The sequence below is a fragment of the Molothrus ater genome, chromosome 13 (assembly GCF_012460135.2).
Source record: "Molothrus ater isolate BHLD 08-10-18 breed brown headed cowbird chromosome 13, BPBGC_Mater_1.1, whole genome shotgun sequence".
In the NCBI taxonomy this organism is placed as follows: Eukaryota; Metazoa; Chordata; class Aves; order Passeriformes; family Icteridae; genus Molothrus; species Molothrus ater.
This window is the reverse complement of record NC_050490.2, coordinates 2,012,299-2,033,047: the sequence shown is the minus strand read 5'-3', so window position 1 is coordinate 2,033,047 and position 20,749 is coordinate 2,012,299. Positions and strand designations below refer to the sequence as shown.

The 20,749-nt window shown below is 50.3% G+C and overlaps 3 protein-coding genes across 6 annotated transcripts in view; 1 reads left to right on the top strand and 2 right to left on the bottom strand.

The window, feature by feature from the left end:
- Positions 1–496, bottom strand: part of CSNK1G1 (casein kinase 1 gamma 1) — a 98,831-nt gene extending 98,335 nt beyond the window's left edge. For both annotated transcript variants that reach the window (XM_036389649.2, XM_036389650.2), the window contains exon 1: positions 390–496. The gene's annotated coding sequence lies outside the window, so the exon portion shown is untranslated. The remainder of the gene's footprint in view (positions 1–389) is intronic.
- A 6,939-nt stretch (positions 497–7,435) lies between these two features.
- PCLAF (PCNA clamp associated factor) lies at positions 7,436–11,670 on the bottom strand. 3 transcript variants are annotated; one of them, XM_036389856.1, is made up of 4 exons: positions 11,578–11,670; positions 10,213–10,308; positions 9,211–9,374; positions 7,436–7,857 (listed from the first exon to the last, which is right to left on the bottom strand). In XM_036389856.1, exons 1-4 carry the CDS (start codon positions 11,599–11,601, stop codon positions 7,800–7,802), a joined length of 342 nt encoding a protein of 113 aa, XP_036245749.1. In that variant the 5' UTR covers positions 11,602–11,670; the 3' UTR covers positions 7,436–7,799. The 3 variants fall into 3 exon arrangements, with proteins under 3 accessions (XP_036245749.1, XP_036245750.1, XP_036245748.1); XM_036389857.1 differs by having other exon boundaries at positions 9,211–9,352; XM_036389855.2 differs by lacking the exon at positions 11,578–11,670 and adding an exon at positions 10,688–10,824 and having other exon boundaries at positions 9,211–9,352.
- TRIP4 (thyroid hormone receptor interactor 4) overlaps positions 10,899–20,749 on the top strand; it is a 30,171-nt gene continuing 20,320 nt past the window's right edge. The window contains exons 1-8 of the mRNA XM_036389854.2: positions 10,899–11,297; positions 11,643–11,809; positions 12,701–12,837; positions 15,261–15,494; positions 16,690–16,768; positions 18,735–18,864; positions 19,927–20,142; positions 20,465–20,591. Of these exons, the coding sequence (XP_036245747.1) occupies positions 11,212–11,297; positions 11,643–11,809; positions 12,701–12,837; positions 15,261–15,494; positions 16,690–16,768; positions 18,735–18,864; positions 19,927–20,142; positions 20,465–20,591 (1,176 nt within the window). The 5' untranslated portion in view covers positions 10,899–11,211. The remainder of the gene's footprint in view (positions 11,298–11,642; positions 11,810–12,700; positions 12,838–15,260; positions 15,495–16,689; positions 16,769–18,734; positions 18,865–19,926; positions 20,143–20,464; positions 20,592–20,749) is intronic.

The window sequence follows — 20,749 nt, the reverse complement described above, 5'->3', positions numbered from 1 at the left end:
AGCACTGGGAACACCACCAGGTTCAGCAGCTCCCAAGGCACCTCCCGTTCCTTCCCCGGCAGGTCCGTGCCCGGCTCTCCCGGGACAGCCCCTCAGCTCGGGCTGCCGCCTTCCCCGACTCCGATCTCTCCGCTCCGCCCCGCCGGGCAGCACCAGCCAAGCGCCCCGAACCCGCCCCGCTTCCCTCGCCCACACCCCGGGGGGACCCGCGACGCCCGCCCGCCGCCCCGCGGGGTCCCTCGAGCCGCCCCACGGCGGCTCCTCCGCCCGCCCGGCCGGAGCCGCTCCCGCCGCACCGGGAGCGCCGAGCCCGGCGGAGCCTCCGCGGCGGGCGGGCCGCGAGCACCGCCCCCCGCCCGGGCCCCGCCGCCCGCGCCCCGCGGCCGTACCTGCTCCGCTGGCGCTGCGCTCCCCGGGCGGGCCGGGCCGGGCTGGGCCGGGCCGGAGCCGCCGCTGCTCTCCCCGCGCCCGCCGCAGCTCCTCCCTCACGGCACTCGACGGCCACAGCCCGACCCGGCAGCGCTCGGCGCCGGCACCGCCCCGCGCGGCTCCGCCCTATGGCCGCGCCGCGCCCGCGCCGCTTCCGGGGCACCGCCGGCCCTGGAAACCGCGTGGCGTTGCCAGGAGGAAGCGGCGGGCGGGAAGCGCGGCGGGACCGCGGCCACGGAGGCTCCGCTGCCGGCCGGGCTCAGCAACAGCCGGGGCTCAGCACCCGCCGGAGCTCAGCATCAGCCGGGCTCAGCACAAAGCTGGGCTCAGCACCCACTGGAGCTCAGCATCCTCCGGGCTCAGCACCCGCCGGGGTTCTGTATCAGCCGGGGCTCAGCATCCTTCGGGGCTCAACACCCACCAGAGCTCGGCATCAGCCGGGCTCAGCATCCACCGGAACTCAGCATCCTCCGGGCTCAGCACCCCACTGCGGCTCAGCACCCGCCAAGGTTCTGTATCAACCGGAGCTCAGCACCCTCCGGGGCTCAGCTTGGCACTCCGTTGGGATTCAGCATCCTCCGGGGCTCATCACCCAGCGGAGCTCAGCATCAGTCAGGCTCAGCACAAAGCTGGGCTCAGCACCCAGTGGGGCTCTGCACCGTCTGGGGCTCAGCATCCTCCAGGGCTCAGCACCAGCTGGGCTCAGCACAAAGCTGGGCTCAGCACCCAGTGGGGCTCTGCATCCTCTGTGGCTCAGCATCAGCCAGGGCTCAGCTCAGCACCCCATTGGGGCTCAGCCTCCTCCAGGGTTCAGCACCCACTGGGGTGGTCCCTTCCAACCCAAACCATTCCTTGAGGCTGTGGAAGAGGAGCAGAAACCCACTGGTGTTGTCACCTGGATGCTGCCAGGCTGATTCTGGTGAAGAACTTGGCATTTTCTTGGCATTTAAACTGACATATTCATAGAATCATGGAATCACAGATTACTTTGGGTTGGAAGGGACCTTAAAGACTATCTTATTCCCTCCCTGCTGTGGGCTGTGACACCTTCCACCCAACCAGGTTGCTCATTCCTTGAAAATGGTTAAAAACACCATGAGGAAAACCTTCCTCCCTGGTGTGGAGGCCTCCAGCCTGGGGACAATCCCATTATCCAGCCACACACATAACAGCTTGCCAGCATATGGGCCCCACCAAGGATAAAGCAAAGGTTTACTTGGAAAATGTGTTCAGATCCAGAATTTAAGCATTAAAATTATTTATTTCCCCTACTACTTCATAATCCTGAGGCTCAGTTTAGAAATTTTTCCCTGATGCTGTGGTTAACCAGAAAACAAAGCCCAGTTCTAATGAAAATGGACATTTCACTTTAGGTTTTTGCTTTCTCTTTTCAGAGCTATACACACTTGGCTGACTCAGTATAGGTTTAATAAAGGATTAATATTTCTGATTAAACCTTTTAAGTTGTCAATATCAAAAGCAGAATGTCTCAATCCAGGCACCTGAAAAGCCTGTCCTGGCAGCATCCTGTCAAACCCTACCCTGAACCTCTGCTCCACAATGAGCTTATTTTGCTCATTCTTTGTGCTACTATTTGTGGAAAATAATAATAATAATGTGGATATCACAATATTGACAATACCTTTGATCAAAGGGAGAGGCATTTTTGCAATTCAGCTCCCATTTTTTTCTGCTCTGAACCCTCTGGGCACTCCCAAGGAGCATTTTAATTCCGAAAAATGATTTATCATCAATTTTAGTCCGAGTAGTTCTTCTGCTAAGTCCTATTAAACGTGTGGATTCTCATTAGCCCTATGATAATCCCTTGAGAGTTTATCTGAACACCAGCCTGCGTGCTGAATTAAGGGGGGGTCAAAACTGACCCCAAAACATTTGGGGTGAGTGAGAAGCACCCCAGTGGAAGTTCCTTGCCTCCTCATCCTCAGCCCAGACAGGTGAGATTCCAGCCTGATTCCCAAGCACCTTATTATGAAGAGAAAGGAAACCTCCTGCTTTTCTTCCTGCATCTCTGGTCGGGATGAAGCAGCTCGTGGCCGCAGGGCTGGTGGGCAGGACAATCCCCCTTTGTCCCAGCAGAGGGAAGGACAATGAAGCTCCTGTTGAGGATCAGGCACAGGGAGGCACCACCCCAGCGTGGGCAGGGGGACCCTGCAGACACAGACCTCATATCCTTCTGAGTAATGTCCAAAGGGGAAAAAAGTAAAGTTAAAGGGAAGACAGAGCTTTAAAGCGCGTGTTTTGGCAGAGAGCTGAGAGCAGAGGAGGTACCAAGGTCTCACCTGCTCTCTTCCAGTAGAAATAGCCCTGTAACCACCCGATCCAGAGCAGGAATATACATGAAGAGGTTTGGAATTTAGCAAAATTAGTAGTGCTCTAGAAGGAGTCGAGTGTATCTCCCTTAACACAAGCAGGCAACACCTGAACTCTAAAGCACAGTGTCCTCAGCAGGGAGGCTGCACTCCAAAGATGGGAAGTCAACAATCATGGCTATAAATTTGACATGGTCTGGTAACAGAAAAAGCCTTGAAAATCAGAAAAAAATAATGAAACCCCTCATCTGGGGATGAGATCCCTGAGATTTGGCAGTGGATTTCCCATGGCGGGGTAAGAGGTCGGCAGCCTGACAGCTGATGGCTCTGCTCCCCTCCCCTCTGTCTGTGTCCCCATGGCCCAGACATCTGCTGTCCCCGCCGAGCAGCTGCCCCCCTGTGCAGCCCTGCCTGCAGGACAGCAGCAGGAGATCCTTCCTTCCAGCTAAATCCAACAGAAATGGGCTGTCTGTCCTGTTGAGGGGAGAAGGGGTCTGCAAGGAAAAGCTCAAAAATGCTCTGGAGCAGCAGCAGTTTGTAATTATCCCTGTGAGAAAAAGCCTGAGGCTATGCGGATGAGATAGGATGGAGTCTGTTCCATCACTGTCTCTTGCCCAAACAAAGATAATTTTGCCCAGTAAGGTTTAAAATTCAATATATTAGGCCCTCGGGAATTCTTATTTCCTAAACACTTCCATCTCCTCTCCTTTGTTTGTTCACTTGCAGCTGGTTTTGGAGCATCCAACACCTCCTGCTGAACCACATGCCCAGTTGTGCCAGCAGTGACCCCCTGAGCTCTCATTTGGGATGTGGGTACATCCAGCATCCCCTGGGGAAAAGTGTGGGTGCCCCAGCCTGGGTCAAAAGGAGCTCTTGGACCTTCAGGCATGAATAGCAGGCTCAGCTGAGAACAGCTTATTGCTCATTAGTGCTCTCAGGGCTGTGCTGTTCTCAAGGTCAGGGGTCAGATAAATCATTTGGACTATTGGAAGAAAATTCTATGTGTTAGGATGGAAATAAAATCTGCTGGGGGGAGTGGGTTGCCCTCCCTGCCCATCCCTGACCCTCCAGCACCGCTGGGTTTGAGGAAGCCACGGGGACTCAGCCGGTGACATGGAGGGTGATTTTGCTGAAGCCATTTTCTTACCTGGCAAGATAGCACAGGCTCAGGAAATGAGCAATTCCAGTCTCTCGTCCATACATTTATATATTCTCTTCACGTTTCCTAAATAAACTGGTCCGAGGCAGGAGGTGCCTTGTCTGGTCCCTGGCACAGCCCAGCGTTTGTAGCTGAAGCTGCTGCTGACATCTATGGTCAGCCTGGGGTACTGGTGTTTGAAAGTGGTGGAGCCACCGGCTGGATTGGGTTGGAAAACATCTTTAAACTCCTCTCAATGCACCCCCTGCCGTGGGCAGGAACACTTTCTACTATCCCTGGGTGCTCTAAGCCCCATCAAATTTGGCCTTGGCAACCACAGCTGCTCTGGGCACCCTGTGCCAAGGCCTCCCCACCCTCACAGGGAGGAAATTCTCCCCAATATCCCATCTAACCCTGCCCTCTGGCAGTGGGAAGCCATTCCCCCCCATCCTGTCCCCCCAGGTCCTTGTCCCCAGTCCCTCTCCAGCTCTCCTGAAGCCCCTTTAGGCACTGGAAGGGGGTTGTCAATGAGTTGTGCTGTTCATGTGGATTTAAACAAAATATCATTATTATAGAATAATCCCTTAAAATTACAAGAAATTACCTCAGAAGTGAAAACTACTCTGAAGATATAAAAGTAATACTGCCTGGATTTCCAGCTGATTGTTCCCCTTAGGAGGTTCTCTGGACCACACCTCTTGCCCTAAGACTGTGGAAATCCCCTTTCACAGGGAAAACCTCTTAGGTGCTGTAACCTTACACCCAGTAGAGTGGTACAGAAAATTTATCTGTAAATTAATTTTCAGCACGTGCATGACCCCTGTTTACCACGTTAAATTTTACTATTAATTATATTGTTGGACTGAAGCACTTGAGATTGATGGAAATCCTTCAGCACAGGTGTCAGCATAGGGGCAGCTCTCTTCAGCATTCTAAGAAGATTTTTATTGGAACAACAGTAGCTGGAAAAAACCCAAAAAACACAACCAGGCAAGCTTTTGGACATGGAAACCTCTTACAAGTCTGGTCTTAGTTACAAATTTTATTTTGGGTTGTCTGAAGCTCCTGAGCTTTAGCATTCTCTCCCTTTCTGACTTTTTTTTTCCTCATTTTCAGAAGAGCTGGGTGCTGTTGCTGTTTCCCTATAGACTCAAAGATTAGCAGCAGGGGCACAGCTGGAGCTAAATCAGCTCCAGCCCCAGGGAGGGTGGGTTGAAGGTCACCCTCCTGTATTCCCATTGGGGCAGGAAAGCAGCCAAGTAAACATCTTCTCCTGCATTTTGTTCCTATTGAAAACTCAGCTTTAAGACTGCAGGTCCTGTTGTAAACATTTGGATTTTATCTGTGCAGAGGGAGCATATTTACTTGTTTATTAGAAGCAAAAGCAGTTTATTTGCTCCTCAATCCCCAGTGTTGCCCTTTCCTGAGGTTCCCAGCAGGGTGGGAGGTACCACAGATGCCCATATTTGATCCCAGGCTCTTTCTGTGCACCTCACATCTCTCCACAGCCTGGTGTGTTCCAGCTCCATCAGATTTTATCTGCTTAATGATGTGTGAGAGCAATCCAGCACGGGAAGGACATGGAGCTGTTGGAGTGAGGCCAGAGGAGGCACCAAAACGTTCAGAGAATGGAGCAGCTCTGGTGGGAGGAAAGGCTGGGAGAATTGGGATTGCTCAGCCTGGAGAGAAGCTTCAGGGTGACCTGAAGGAGGCAGCAAGAAACATGGAGACTATTTTTACCAGGGCCTGGAGTGCCAGGACAAGGGGGAATGGTTTCCCACTGCCAGAGGGCAGGGTTAGATGGGATATTGGGAAGGAATTTTTCACTGTGAGGGTGGTGAGGCTCTAGCACAGATTTTCCAGAGAAGCTGCCCCATCCTTGGAAGTATCCAAAGCCAGGGCTTGGAGCAACCTGGGCTAGTGGAAGGTGTCCCTGCCCACGGCAGGGGATGAGCTTTGAAGTCCCTTCCAACCCAAACCCTTCTGGGATCTGTGATTCAGGTCTCCATGAGCATTGCTCTGTGGGGACCCAGGACATCCCTCTGGCTGTCCAGGACGGCCCAGATCCCTGCCAGGGGGCTCAGAAGCCCTGGCACGGAGCCCAAAACACCTGTGGGTTTGATTATGACCCATGGAGCAAATTACCAACCCTATATGAAGATCAGCAAGCCACAACAGTTTAGGTAGAATAATAGTAAAGTTATCAAGGGGTGAAAAGGTAGATTTTGGGGTTTCTGGAACGGGGGCTCGGGAGGCAAGATGGAGGGATCTGGGCATGTCCTGCCTTTCTCCTTCTTCTTCTTGGCCTCCGTCTTCTGCTGTGATGCTGGCACTTTTGGATTGGTTTAGAGTAGAAACTCACTGTCTAACATAGGTGATAGGTATTGGGAAGTTATGGTCAATATTGTACACGTAGTTTTTAGTATAAAGACATAACACTGCCCAGGGGCAGGCAGAGTGCCTGGACTGTCTTGCTGAACTGACCTCAGCAGGACAGGAGAAAGAATTTTATAGATAAAATACAATAAACAGCCTTGAGACCGAGAAATGAAGAGCCCTGACTCCTTCTTCAAGTGCTGGGCTGGGAAAAGAGACTTTCCAACTTTTCTTGGGGTCACTGTGCTAAGCTAAAGATCCTGACATTGCTCCTTGATGAGCAGCTCCTCATCCTTCCCCCTTCCCAGCTGGCAGCTGCACAGCCCTGATGGAGCCCTGATCATGGAGAGCAGCTGAGGGCATGCAGGTGATGAGATCTGATCAGAGCCCCCAGGTGTTTGCTGCCTCCCAGGCATTTTTAGAGGAGAAATGGAACTGAGGATACACTGGTTTGGCAGGTCAAAGGGACAGGAAAGAGCTGCCACTAATAGCACCTGTCACTGTGATGATGTTTTGTGTGGTGTTAGGGCAAAGAAGTCTGGCTTGTTCAGATATTCCCCCTTAATTTACATAATCTTAAAAAAATTCTATTAAGAAGCAATCAATTGCTGCTTCTCATTCAAACTTGAATTGCTTTTCTGTAACCACTCTCCTTTTTATCAATAGACTTTTAGGAAGAGGTTTTTACAGCATTCATGGCTTTCCCCAGCAGGCTGACCTACAAGAGCTGCCACTAAACTCTCCTGCTGTGCTAAATTAAAATTTTAATCTCCTCCTAACTTCCTCTTTTCATTTGCTCAACAATATCATGTTAATTTCAGGGAGCTGCTGAGGAGGAGCAGAAGCAGAACTCCTGACATCAGGACCTATTATAAGGCCCCACTTGCTTTTTTCCTATGAATTACTCCAAAAGTTATGTGGCAATGTTAAAACACCCACAATAACAAGATTTATTTAGTTTTAGCCATTTATTGCTGTCCCAGCTTTCAGAGTTCTGATTCTTTAGAACAACCAGTTTGTTTTAATTAAACTTCACTTCTAATCAGAACAAGTTTCAGCTGCCCACCCACCTCTCCAGTGTCTTTCCAAATCCAGTTTCCCATCTTTGAAAAAAGAAATCTTCATTAACAGCTTTTACTACAGTAAAGACACAACACAGGTGTGTGCTCAGATGGTTTCAGTTTATTAAAAACAAGGATCTGCTTTGCAGTAATGGAACAACCACAATCGTGCAAGTCTTGCACAAACACAAGGCAGGCAGAAGATGAAAGACAAAAGCTGCCCACCATGCAGGAGGAACTCAAGCAAACCAAGATAAAAATTAAACCAGTGGTTTACAATGAACATTAAGTGCCAAACAGTAAAAATTAATTAATTTCTCCAGTGTTCATGCCATCTCTCAGACTTTTAGTCTTGTACAAAAGCTGAAAGGAAGCCATAAAAAACCATAAAGAGCTATGCAAATGTACAAAACCCAGCTCAAGTAGGAGGAGCATTTTAACATGAAAATCGAGGTCAGATCACATCTACTCTTCCTCCAAGCACTCTCCTTCTTCGGCAGGATCCAGTGGCAGGGGCCGAGCTCTGTAAGGAGCATTATTTCAGAAGCATTAGCAGAAACCAGCTCTGGTTTGAAAGGCTAACAAAGCCCTTTTCCCAAAGCCCAAATGACTTAGTTAGCCTCAGACAGCACCTTGAGGCATCAGGACTGACAGGGGCTCCTTTCTCCTGTGCTCTCTTCCCACCACCTTGCTCTTGTTCAGCCCAACAAACTCCAAATTAAAGGCATGAAAGTTTTCCTGTGCTACAGCAAACGTATTCTGTTTCACCAACAGGTGGGATGCACTTAAAAGCCTTTGTCTGCTTGTCCTGCAGGACAATTTGGGGTTGATTCTTATGGGCTCCCCCTAGCAGTTTGGAAATACCTATATTTGGTGGAAAAATGGAGGTTCAAACCAGAATTCCCTATGGAAAACAGTGTCTGTAAGACAATATTTTATACTGCTGCCTTTTTAGTCAGTAGTGCAGCCTACAGGTAATCTCTGAGGCTCCAGCTTGGAAAAGCCATTCAATTCCTGGCACGTGGAAGTTGTTAGTGCTCTCCTAAGCTTTTCCAAAACTTCACTGTGCTGGCAAAGTTATATCTGAGCAGTAAGAACTTGCCTCAACTACCAGTTACTCCACCCACTTTCAGGAACCTCGACAAGGTCCCTGAAAACTTTGCCAGACTTTGCTGAGAAACAACACTTCCATGAGGACACAGAGGTCAGGAGACACACTGTCAACTTGCCCCTTCAAAAATGGAGTTTCACAGAGAAAAAATCATCACAGCTTGCTTCCCTGTGGTGGTCCCAGTTGTTGGTTTCTCTGGGTCTGGATTGAAGGCACTTGAGAGGGTAGTTCATGTTTGGACTCAGGTGTTTGTAATTTCTTATCAGTAAGACAGTCTCCCTACTGTGAGCTGGGCAGCTTTTCATTAGAAGGCACAAAATGGCCAACAATCTCATTTTACAAGGTCTTTTAAGACTAAACTATCCAATTAAGAACTGACACCTAGATTATTTTCCCTTTTAACCCAATAACTGATCCCAAAGAGCCCCCAATGCAGACTTTTCTGCCCAATTACAAAATGGCACCCAAACCCATGAAGAAGAAACATGAAGAAGAAAACCAGGACAACACCCTGTGCCCTCCCATCTTGCTTCCATCCACAACACACTAAAAATCTCAAAACCTCAATTTCTCACCAAGTGACATATCTACACTACTCTCTATAATCTGTTTCACACTTTTGTGGATTCTAGTCTATCTTGAAGTATAGGAAACTTTCTCCATGAATGAGGGTCAAAGTCAGTGCTCCCTGGGGGTCAGGGCACCCCAGAGCAGACAGAGAAACATTCCCTGGGTTTCCACACCTCCCCTTGCCCCAATACCCACTCCAGGCCGCTGGTCCCGGGCGTGTCTCCGTCGGATGCCCGGCTCTCCTTGGATGGGAGCTGCAGGAAATCGCTGATGCCCCTTTGCCAGGCGGGCACCGGTCTCACACAGACCCGGTTCAGCCCCACGGGGCGCTGGTGACCTGCAGGGAGCGCTGGGTCAGCCTGGGCAGGGAGCGGGCAGGGAGCAGGGACAGAAGGAGGGAGGGAGGGAGGGAGGGGCAAAGAGAGGGAGGAAATGAGGGAGGGAGGAAGGAAGGAGAGAGAAGAGGAGGAGGAGGGAAAAAAAGGAGAAAGAACGTCGTGTGAAAAATGCGTATTTTATCATTAGCTTTTTGCAAATATTAAAATGAATATTATGTGTGTTATGTTAGAAACTTATGCTGTGTTAATTTTCTTAAGTAGCGTGTTAAATATAGTTTTAGGTTATAACATAATGTTACAATAGAATCTATGCTATGTAAGATATTTTTTTAAGCAAGAACTTGCACCGAGATAGCAGCCAAAGGACACCTAAATCTTTCAGAGAAAAATAATTTATTGCTCTGTTATCGAGTTCCTGCCGCCTTGCTCAGCCTGAAGATGCAGTCAGGATTCAGAGGAAGAAGCTGACACTGACCAGACAGAATCCTTTGTTTGAATAGAATTTATGCATCATGTATGAGATGTATGAATATGCAACAAGCTATTGCTTTTAAGGGTTAATCCTCTGTTAACGTGGGTCCTTTTTCGGGCTTATTCGCCCAGGAAAAGGTACCCGGACCGTCTGTAACTCTTTGCTCTTATTGTCTTGTATTGTCCTAAAGTGTAATTGTCCAAATTTTTATTACTCTAATCATATTACTATTTTCACAACCATTTTATTACTATTAAACTTTTAAAGTTTTAAAAACAAGTGATTGGCGTTTTTCACAGTAGCGAGACAGAGAGGGAAAGAAGGAAGGAAGGAAAGAAAGGAAAAAGCGACGGAGGGAAGGGAGGGAGGAGAAGGGGCCGCGCTCACCTCTCCGGCCGGGCAGCGCCGGCCCCGCGCTGACGCTGCTGCTGCTGCTGCCGCCGCCGGAGCCCAGCGCCTTGCGGGGAGCGCGGGCGACCAACACTGCGGAGAAAGGGACAGCGGGGCTCAGCAGCGGCGCTCGGAACCCCCTCAGCCCTGCCCGTCCCGTTCTGCTCGGAACCCCCATGAGCCGAGCCCTGCCCTGCCCGTCCCGTTCCCTTCCCGCGCGGAACCTCCCTCAGCCCTGCCCTGCCCGTCTCGCTCGGAATCCCCCTCAGCCCTGCCCGTCACGTTCGAAATCCCCCTCAGCCCTGCCCTGCCCGTTCCCTTCCCGCTCGGAACCCCCCCTCAGCCCTGCCCTGCCCGTTCCCTTCCCGCTCGGAACCCCCTCAGCTCTGCCCGTTCCCTTCCCGCTCGGAACCCCCTCAGCCCTGCCCGTCCCGTTCCCTTCCTGCCCCCTCAGCCTGTCCCGTTCTCGCACCCTTGCGGAAGGCACGACCACGCTGATCCACCTTGGTCCGCGCCATCCCGGCCCGGCACTGCCCGGCCCGGCCCCGCCTCGGCAGCGCCATTGGCCACAGCCCGCCAATGGAGCGCGGGGCCGCCCCCGTCCCGCTCCCCTTCCCGCTCTCCTTCCCGCTCTCCTCTGCCCGGGCGGGATATTGGGGAGAAATTCCCTGGGGGGGGGAGCCAGGTGCTGGAACGGGCTGCACAGAGTGTGGCTGCCCCAGCTCTGGCAGTGTTTAAAGCCGCGCTGAACGGGGCTTGGAATAACGTGGTCTAGCGGGAGGTGTCGCTGCCCATGGCGCGGGGTTGGAATGGAATGGAATGGAATGGAATGGAATGGGATAAGATGGGGATTTACGGTCCCGTCCAACCCAAACCATTCCCAGTTTGAATGAACCGGTCCCGGAACGGTCACTCTGCGGCCGCGTTCCCGGGGGGAAGGGAAAGGAAGGGGAGGGTGCCGGGCGGTGCGGCGGCGTTTCCCGTCCCCCACGGAAGATGGCGGCGCCCAGCGCGCTCCTGGCCTGGTGCGTCCAACACCTGCGCGGGGACTTCGGGCTGGACGTGGGCGAGGACGTGGTGAGGTGAGCGGGGCCGGGGGCGGGCGAGGCCCTCCTGCCCTCTGGCAGGGGTTCCTCGGAGGAAAAACGGTGTGTCAGAGCAGCTGTCGGGAGTTTGCTCGGGGTGGTCGTTCGGGTGGAGATTCGGGGAGGAGAAGTGGCGGGAGGTGGGATGTGGGGTGACAGAATCACAGATTGCTCTTAGTAGGGAGAGGTCTTAAAGGTGGTATCGTTCCACCTCCTGCCATGGCCTTACCGCGGTCTCCACAGAAACCTGATGGTAAAGGAAAGATAAATGTCACACCTGTGTCATGAGAGCGCGGACCATCCTCCCCCTCACCCATTTTTATCCACCTCGGCCCGCCCTAGGTACATCTTGTCCATCACGAACGAGAAGGAGATCCGGGAGTACGTTGTTGACCTTGTTCAGGGCACGGATGGGAAGAAGAGCTGGTTTGTGGAAGAGCTGCTGAGCAGGTGGAGGAAATCTGCCCAGCTGCCCTCCGAACCCTTCCCAGCCTACCGGAAAAAGGACGGTGAGTGCTGCAGAGCAGGAAACTCCCAAATAAACTCGCTTGTTGTGCTTACAAACAATTCCATGCCACAAATCTCTGTATGGATACCAACCCATCCCTGACTGGAGGCAGTTTAAAGCCTGTTTTTGTGGTAGCAGGCCCCCAGCCAGTAATAATTAGCATTGACTCCATGATCCAGAAGGCATGAAAGACACTTTATTATTAGAAATCTACAGTTCTTCTAGAAACAATGGTGGACCTAAGACCTGATTGGTCTCAGAGTGAAAACCTCTCATACATTTATTGGTGCCTATCAATAACACTCTCTAGAGAACCATATCCATAAACAGTAGTTATAGAAAGAGAGTTAATAATGGTTTGAATTCTTTTCCTCTAAGTTTCCCACAGCTTCCCAGGATTTTTGTGGGAAAGTCTGTGGCCAGAGAGCTGCTGCTGCACGTTTTCAGTCATGGAGTCCAGAGACATTTTTCTTTTGCTGGTACTTACCCAACCTCTCTCTTGATTTGTTTATTAGAAGCAAAAGCAGTTTAGTTGCTCCTCAATCCCCAGTGTTGCCCTTTCCTGAGGTTCCCAGCAGGGTGGGAGGTACCACAGATGCCCATATTTGATCCCAGGCTCTTTCTGTGCACCTCACATCTCTCCACAGCCTGGTGTGTTCCAGCTCCATCAGATTTTATCTGCTTAATGGTGTGTGAGAGCAATCCAGCACGGGAAGGACATGGAGCTGTTGGAGTGAGGCCAGAGGAGGCACCAAAACGTTCAGAGAATGGAGCAGCTCTGGTGGGAGGAAAGGCTGGGAGAATTGGGATTGCTCAGCCTGGAGAAGAGAAGCTTTGGGGTGATCTAAGTGTTGCTCCTCAATGCCTCTGTCTGTGCTTGCTCCCACTCCAGAGGCTCTGGAAGTGCTGCGGGCTGGGGACCAAGGGAAGAAGGGGAAGCGCAAAGGGAGGAACAGGCAGGAGACCCCGGCACACCCCGAGCCCGCTGCTCATGGGGAGGAGGTGAAAACCCCCCTGGACCTGGCCAAGGTGAGTGTGGGGGCCAGGGGATCACTGGAAAGGTTTGGGGGAAGAGGGTGTCAGACACTGGTGAAGATGTGATTGGAAGGTGGAAATGAGAGTCTGGGATGTGTCAGACTGGGATGCCCAGGTGGGCACTGCTCAGGACACACCTCAGATCCTGGTGTCAGTTTTGGGGTCCTCACAAGAAAGGCAGTGAGGGGCTGGAGCGTGTCCAGGGAAGGGAACAGCACTGGGGAAGGGTCTGGAGCACCAGGAGCAGCTGAGGGAGCTGGGGGGCTCAGCCTGGAGAAAAGGAGGCTCAGGAGGGACCTTCTGGCTCTGCACAACTCCCTGACAGGAGAGTTGAGCTGGGTGGAGGTTGGCATTTGCTCCCAGGGAACAGGGACAGGATGAGAGGAAATGGCCTCAAGCTGTGCCAGGAGATGTTTAGGTTGGATATTAGGGAAAAAAAAATCATGGAAACCGTGGTCAGATACTGGAATGGACTGTCTAGGACAGTGGTGGAATCACCATCCCTGGAGGATTCAAAAAACATGTGGATGTGGCACTTGGGGAGGGACAGAGGACGGAGAGAAGGGAAAGAGGAAGAGGGAAAAGGAGGGAGAGGGAGAGAGAGGAAAGGAAGGAGAGTTATTGATGTGTCTCTGTGATCTTGGAGGGCTTTTCCAACCTAACTATTTCCATGTTTCTATGATGTCCAGGATGGGGAGAAAGGCTGTGTCTGTTTGTGTCTATAACTGGGAGTAAAATAATCATCAGGTAGCAAATATGCCAGCATGGATTTTTCTCCCCTAGAAAACCTGAGAAGAGAGAGCAGGTGAAGGAAGTTGAGTCTGTAATTAGGAATAAAAGGGATTTCTTTAAATCAGATGTGAGGGTGGGGAATTGAAGCCACCAAATAGTTAGAACATCCTTTCCTACTGTATTTAAACTATCTCAGTCACACTGATTGAAGCTTTAATTAGAAACTGAAATACTTCAGAAAGAAATTGTGGAATAAGAGCATAGAAACACCAAAACCTGAAAAATGCTGCAATTCCTGAGTAAGGAGTGGAACATGAATTCATGTTTTTAAATGGAACTTTTTGGAGCAGGGAGGCTGCAAAGGATGAAAGTATTTGTAAAAGTGTTTATAGGATAAACCACAACATTTTTGAACTGGTGGGTTAAAAGTGGACAGTGATTTCCATTTCCTTGTAGTTACCTTCTAACTTAATTAAAATTAAAAACAAAAAGTGAGAAAGATCTGCCAAAGTCACTTTATCTTGTTTTGGGTTTTTTTTTTATGGTGGCAATGTTTGAATCTGGCAGTGGCACTAAAACCAGTTGGACTTTACTGGGGGGACTGGAAATGCTGCATCTGCTTGTCACTAAACCAGATGGAAACTCAGAGGTGAATCATGAAATCACTGAGGCCAGATCACAGAAGGAGGAGCAGAATTTATTTTACAGCTCAGTACTTGAACCCTCCTGTGTGGAAAACCTCTGCTGATGTGGCTGTGCCAGGTGGGATTTGGGGAGGCTGCTGGGAGGTGACATGGCTGTGAATGCCCTGCTGCCACCCCCAGCTGTGTCTGGGGACAGGCAAGCCCAGGGTGCACAGCTACAAACAGGGAGTCTGAATAACCCTTGGAAGTGAGCTTGGGAGTGATGCCTTGTGCAGGCTGACCCAGAACAGAGACTTGACAGAACTAAAGAATAAAGTAGGGATTTATTAAGAGGCCTCAATGGATGCACCTTGGGCAGCACAACCCAAAATGGCCACAAAATGGACCACAGGTTATGGGGTCTCACACTTTTATTAGTTTTGGTCCCTTAGCATATTGGAGCTAATTGTTCAATTACAGCTCCAGCCCATGCAATCCCATCATTTTTGTTTTCTCTCTTCAGCCCACGTTGTTTGTGCTCTTGGGGCTGAGATCTGGATCAGCTGTCCTTGGGTCCCCAGCTGGAGCAGGGATTGTTGTGTCTCCCTACTCTGTGCAGAGAGCTTACTATCTCCTGATATGAAGCCCAGACCCCCACACTAAAGCAGAACAGAATCTGAAAAATAGAAAAGCCAAACCCTGAGGCATCAGGAGTAGCTGAGCTGCTGTTTGGAGCTGTTAAACAGGTGTGAGGCTGTGCAGAGCACAGAGAGCAGCGCTTGCTGCCCAAATCCCACCAGCTCCAGCTGGCATGGGTGGCAAACTTCGAGTGCATCCTGGTGTCCTTGCTTTGTTTGGATTCCTTGGAGCTTTTCTGGCAGGCCTGAGCTTGTCTTTCCGCTCAGTCTGGGGTCTGGTCCAAGTTTCATTCCAGTGAGGCAGAGTAACACTTGTCTGAACCTCCTGGCCTGCCCAGAGGTCAGTGCTGGCTCTCTGCTGCCAGTGCTGCACTGGGAGCACAGTTTGTTTGTTTGTTTGTTTGTTTGTTTTTTTCCTTCCCAGGCCCAGGAGTGCAGCAGTGGGGTCAGCAGCAGTAGCATTTCCTGCAAGAAGAAGCCCAAGTATGTCAGCCTGTACACCAGAGAGGGGCAGGACAGGCTGGCCGTGCTCATCCCGGGCCGCCACGCCTGCGAGTGCCTGGGCCAGAAGCACAAGCTCATCAACAACTGCCTGGAGTGCGGGCGCATTGTCTGTGAGCAGGAGGGCTCTGGGCCCTGCCTCTTCTGTGGGGCCCTGGTGAGTAACCAGGGAGTTACTGCAGGGGGCTGGTGAGGGGCTTGGAGCACAAGCCCTGGGAGGAACAACTGAGGGAGCTGGGGGTGCTCAGCCTGGAGAAAAGGAGATTCAGGGGTGACCTTATCACTCTACAACTCCCTGAAAGGTGCCTGTGCTCAGCTGGGGCTGGGCTCTTTCTCCAGGCAGCACTTACAGAACCAGAGCACACAGCCTCAAGCTGTGCCAAGGGAAATACAGGTTGGATATTAGGAAAAAGTTTTTCACAGAAAGGGTGATAAAGTTCTGGAATGGCTGCCCAGGGAGGTGGTGGAGTCACCATCCCTGGATGTGTTTAACAAAGCCTGGCTGTGGTACTCAATGCTATGGTTTAGTTGAGGTGTTAGGGCATGGGTTGGGCTCTGTGATCTTTGAGGTCTCTTCCAACCCAGTGATTCTGTGAATTCTGTGCCCTGCTTGGATCCAGAGGAATTGGCTGATTTAGCCCTTCAGATAGCAGTTCCTGTTGCAGAGTTCTAAATCAGGGAAGGAAAGAACCTGTTAGGAGGTTTCCCCCGTAATTTACATGGCTTTGGAGCTTGTCTGGTTTCTGACAGTCTCCTGTGTGTCACTACAGTGTCCAAAATCTTTGCAAGCCTTCAGACCCATCCCAGGCACAGCCCTGGTGTCCTTGTCAGGAGCAGTGTCCTGCTTTTCTTTCAACTCCTGTGTGATATGGATCCTTTGGGATACCAGATTCAGTTCAAAGGGCACCTTTTGGAGAAAGGGGATGAGCTGTTGATGGCTGAGGAAATTCTTCTTCACGTGAGAGGAAAATATTAATTGGGTAGAGCAAAATGTTTTAAAGCAGATTGGTTGCTATTTTGAAAGATCAGTTTAACTCCCAGTGGCCAAAAAGGAGAGAAAAACTGTTGAGTTAAGGGTTGTGATTCTGCTTGGGATGGTTCTGAGCTCATCTCATGTCCTTTGAGCTCAGTCAGCAACATGTCCACCCACAGAACAGGGAGAGACCAAACTCTACTTTCCTCTTTAGTAAAGAACAAGCTTCCAGGGTTCTCCCCATGAAGAGAAGGAGGTGTGGGCTGTCACTGCCACTTTAAACAGCCTGAACTGTTGTCCAGGGCTCTGAAATGGTCAAGGTGTGGCATCCTTCCCATGTGATGTCCTTCTCAAGGCTTCATTTCCTTCTGTTCCTCAGGTGTGCACTAAAGAAGAGCAGGACATTCTTCAGCGGGACTCCAACAAGAGCCAGAAACTGCTGAAGAAGCTCATGGCAGGTGAGTAGCAATTCCACACCTGGAATAGAATGAATCCAAATGGTTTGTGTGCATTATTTCCTTCAGACTTCACTGAGCCACTTGCCCTTATTGCTGCCCTTTGCCTGGCATTAAAAGGATGGATTGGAAGTTGTTCCTTGGTTCCTCCTGCAAGCCCTAGACAGCATTCCCAGGCTTCAGCAGAGGTGACAGTGGCAAGTGTCACATGGCAGTGTGTGGTGTCCTTTCCCTGAGGCCCCAAGGCTGCTCATTCAGCTTTCCAGAATCAATCCCATGAACTGGATTGTTGTAGCAGTCCTCGAAAATTAGGATAAGTCTCCTGTGGAATGTGTGCTGTGCAAGATAAAGTGCTGCTGTCTGATTTGCTGGGCTTAGAGAGGTGGTGGTTAATATTTTCTAATGGCTCTTCTTGTTTCACACTTACCTTGGGAGCTAGAAATGGGAACAGAGCCAAGGAAAGCAAGAGGAAATACTACCCAGTGTCCCAGCAAAGACCTGTGCATTGTGGGGATGTTTGTCTGAGTTTAGCTGAACTACAGCCAAGGTCGTGGTGTTCTTGGTTGGAAACTTTGCTGAGGAACTGGGGAAATATTTACTCCAGATCTGGGCTTCTCCTTAGAGCTGTGGAGATGGCAGGGGGATGGAAGTCCTTGACAGCACCAGCCAGTCTGTTCTATCCTTCCAATAGTGGAAGTCCTTGACAGCACCAGCCAGTCTGTTCTATCCTTCCAAAAGTGTTGGCACACTTCAGGATCTCTTTTCTTACCTGTTTTGTCTCTTTCCCTCATGCCCCTGCCAGCTCTTGTTTAGTTCTCTGTGTAGATAAAAGCTGGAATGTGGTTTGCTGTTTGTCTTGGGAGTAAAGATTGTGGATCATTGACCAAAGGGAAATACAGGCAATTGTTTCCCTGAAATGAAGGCATTTCTCAGTGTGATGAAATGCACTGGTTTCCATCATGGCCTGGGTTCAAACCTTTTTTTATGTTTTTTTTTGTTATTCCCTGTTGGTTGGGTGGGTTTGGGCCCCTTGCCAGGAGGGCTAAGAAAGAAGAGCATTTGCTGGGAATAGATTTCTCCATCTCTGGAAACAGCTGGTGTGGTGTGTCAGAACAGGATATTGTTTGAGGGAGGCACAAACAGCAGCAGAAGGCTCTGGGTCTCCCTGGAATCTGTCCTGAGCAAGAGGCTCTTTGTGGGGGTAACAGCATGTGGGAAGGGTTTGGCTTTTAGGAGGGGATTCCTAAGAAAGCTGGGGTTGTTGCTGAAGAAGAAAAGCCTCCAGACCTTTGAGCCCCTCCCAGTGCCTAGAGGGCTTATGAAAAGGAGGGAGAAGGACTAGTTAATGGGCAGATAGTGATAGGACAAGAAGGAATGGTTTTAAACTAAAAGATGAGAAATTTAGATTGGATATTGGAAAGAGATCATTCTCTGTGAGGGTGGTGAGGCTCTGGCACAGGTTTCCCAAAGAAGCTGTGGGTGTTCTATCCCTGGAAGTGTTCCAGGCCGGGTTGGATGGGGCTTGGAGCACCCTGGGATAGTGGAAGGTGTCCTTGGTGTCCCACCATGGCAGGGAGTGGAATGAGATGAGGTTTAAGGTCCTTTTCAACCCAAACCATTCCATGATTCTATGGCCTGAGACCTGTGGTTGGTGATGGGAGAAATTTTGACTGCCCAAATTGTTAGGGAAGGGTGAAGGAAAACCAAAGGCCAAGAGCTTCTCCCTAAACTTCCCAGACTTTATCACTGTGATATTTAAATGATTCCTCCTCTTTGGAGGAAGGAGTCTTTGAAATGGGCTTGAGGGAAAATGGTGTCTTCAACCTCCCAGAAAGATGCTGATCTTGCTGCAAAGCTGTACTTTCAGCTCCTGGCATGGCATTTAGTTTAGGGGGCATTTCTGCAGCCTGGCCCACCCAAATGGCTTTAACACACTGACTGCTGAGCTGTGGTTTGTTTTGTGCCTCAGGTGCTGAAAGTTCAGGGAATTTGGATGCCATAAGCAAAGGCTTGCTGCCTCAGCAGGAAGCGAGACTCAAATCAGGCCTGGAGATGGCTGTGAAGCACAAAGACAAACTGTTGGAGTTTGATAGGACAAGGTAAGATACTAGGTGGGAGACTGTCATGAATAGCATGAATGACCTGGCAGGTGAGGTGCCTTTAGCAGAAATGTTGGGAATTCCTTCTAAAACCCACAGCCACTTGTTGTGGTGTTGGGGGTACCCAGGATGAGGTGAGAGATGAGAATCTGACTCCCAAGTTCTTAGAAGGCTGATTTGTTATGATATGATATTATATTATAAGAAAATTATATACTCAACCTATACTAAAGAAAGAGAGAAAGGAGACATCAGAAGGCTAAAACAAGAATAAATAATAAAACTCGTGACTGACCAGAGTCTGACACAGCTGGACTGGGATTGGTCATTAAGGAAAAACAATTCACATGGAACCAATCCAAGATGCACCTGTTGGTGAGCAACCTCCAGAGCACATTCCAAGCAATCAGATAATTATTGTTTACATTTCTTTTCTGAGGCTTCTCAGGAGAAAAATCCTGACAAAGGGATTTTTCATAAAATATCACAGTGACAGCCACTGACACCTTAACTGTGGCATTGGGTGGGACAGGAGTGAGTCTCTGGAATGGATCCTTTTGGGTGTCCTTGCCTTTTGTCCCTGACAGTCCAGCTCTCCAGAGGGATGGGAAAGAGCAGATTTATTGAATTCACAGGCAACCCTGACGAGGGGAAGAGAATGATGCATCTGACTCCATCCTATCAGAAGGCTAATTAATTACTTTATTATACTATATTATTCTATATTATATTACACTATTACATTACACTTAAACTGAATCTGCCAAGCACTCAACTCTGCACACACTGCACAGAATCTCATGACTGTCAGAGACAGTCCCAACACACACAGTCCCCTGATAGGCCAAGGAAACAAAACCCCATCCATCACTTTGGGTAAACAATCTCCATATTGCATTCTACTTTGGCACAAACACAGGCACAGCAAATGAGATGAGAATATTCTTGGGAAGAATTGTGCCTTGCTTTTCTCTGTGAAGAGAAACGTGGGGCTGCACAGTTTGGAGGGTGGGTTTGAGGCCCTGCCATGCTCATCTTTTCCTGTGGGGGTTGCTCTCCCAGCGTGCGTCGGACCCAGGTCATTGATGACGAGTCGGATTACTTTGCCACGGACTCCAACCAGTGGCTCTCCAAGCAGGAGAGGGAAGCGCTCCAGAAGAGGGAGCAGGAGCTGCGGGAGCTGCGCCACGCCTCCCGGCTGGCCAAGAAAATCACCATCGACTTCGCTGGCAGGCAGATCTTGGAGGAAGACAACAACATGGCTGAGTACCACAGCAAGTGAGTGAGGGCTGGCAGCGTGCCCGAGAGCAAGGAGGTGCAAATCCTTATGGAGAGTGGTCTGACACGCCTGTTAAAGCTGCCTTTGAAAGAGGTGTTTCAGAAGGCCTGTCCCAACAGAGCCACTTGAGCTCAAATTCACACCAAGCTGAGTTTCTGCACTAGAGAGCAGTGACTGCTCAGACTGGAAATCAGATCGAGCTGGGAAGTCATTTAGTTGGGGGGGATGGGGCAAAAATGCTTTGAGTCAGAGTGTGTGGGGAGAAGGGAGATGTTCTCAGGGGAAGCAGGGAATGTTCATCCCTCTCATTTGTGCTTGCAGACTGGATGAGACCATTGCAGCCATGAGCTGTGGTGCACTGAGCGAGCCAGCCAGGAGCCCTGGGGCAGAGATGACACCAAACTCTGGGCTTTTGGTGAATCCCCGTCTCCTCCAGCCTGCTCCTTTGGTCAGTGGGGCTTCTGTGGTTTATTCCAGAGTAGTGACTAATTTGGGGAGTTGAGCTTGAGAATTGTCAATTCCAGCATGTCTGTAGAAGGGGATCTTTTGGGGAAAAGATCACAGGATGGTTTGGGTTGAAAGGGATTTTAAAGACCATCTCATTCC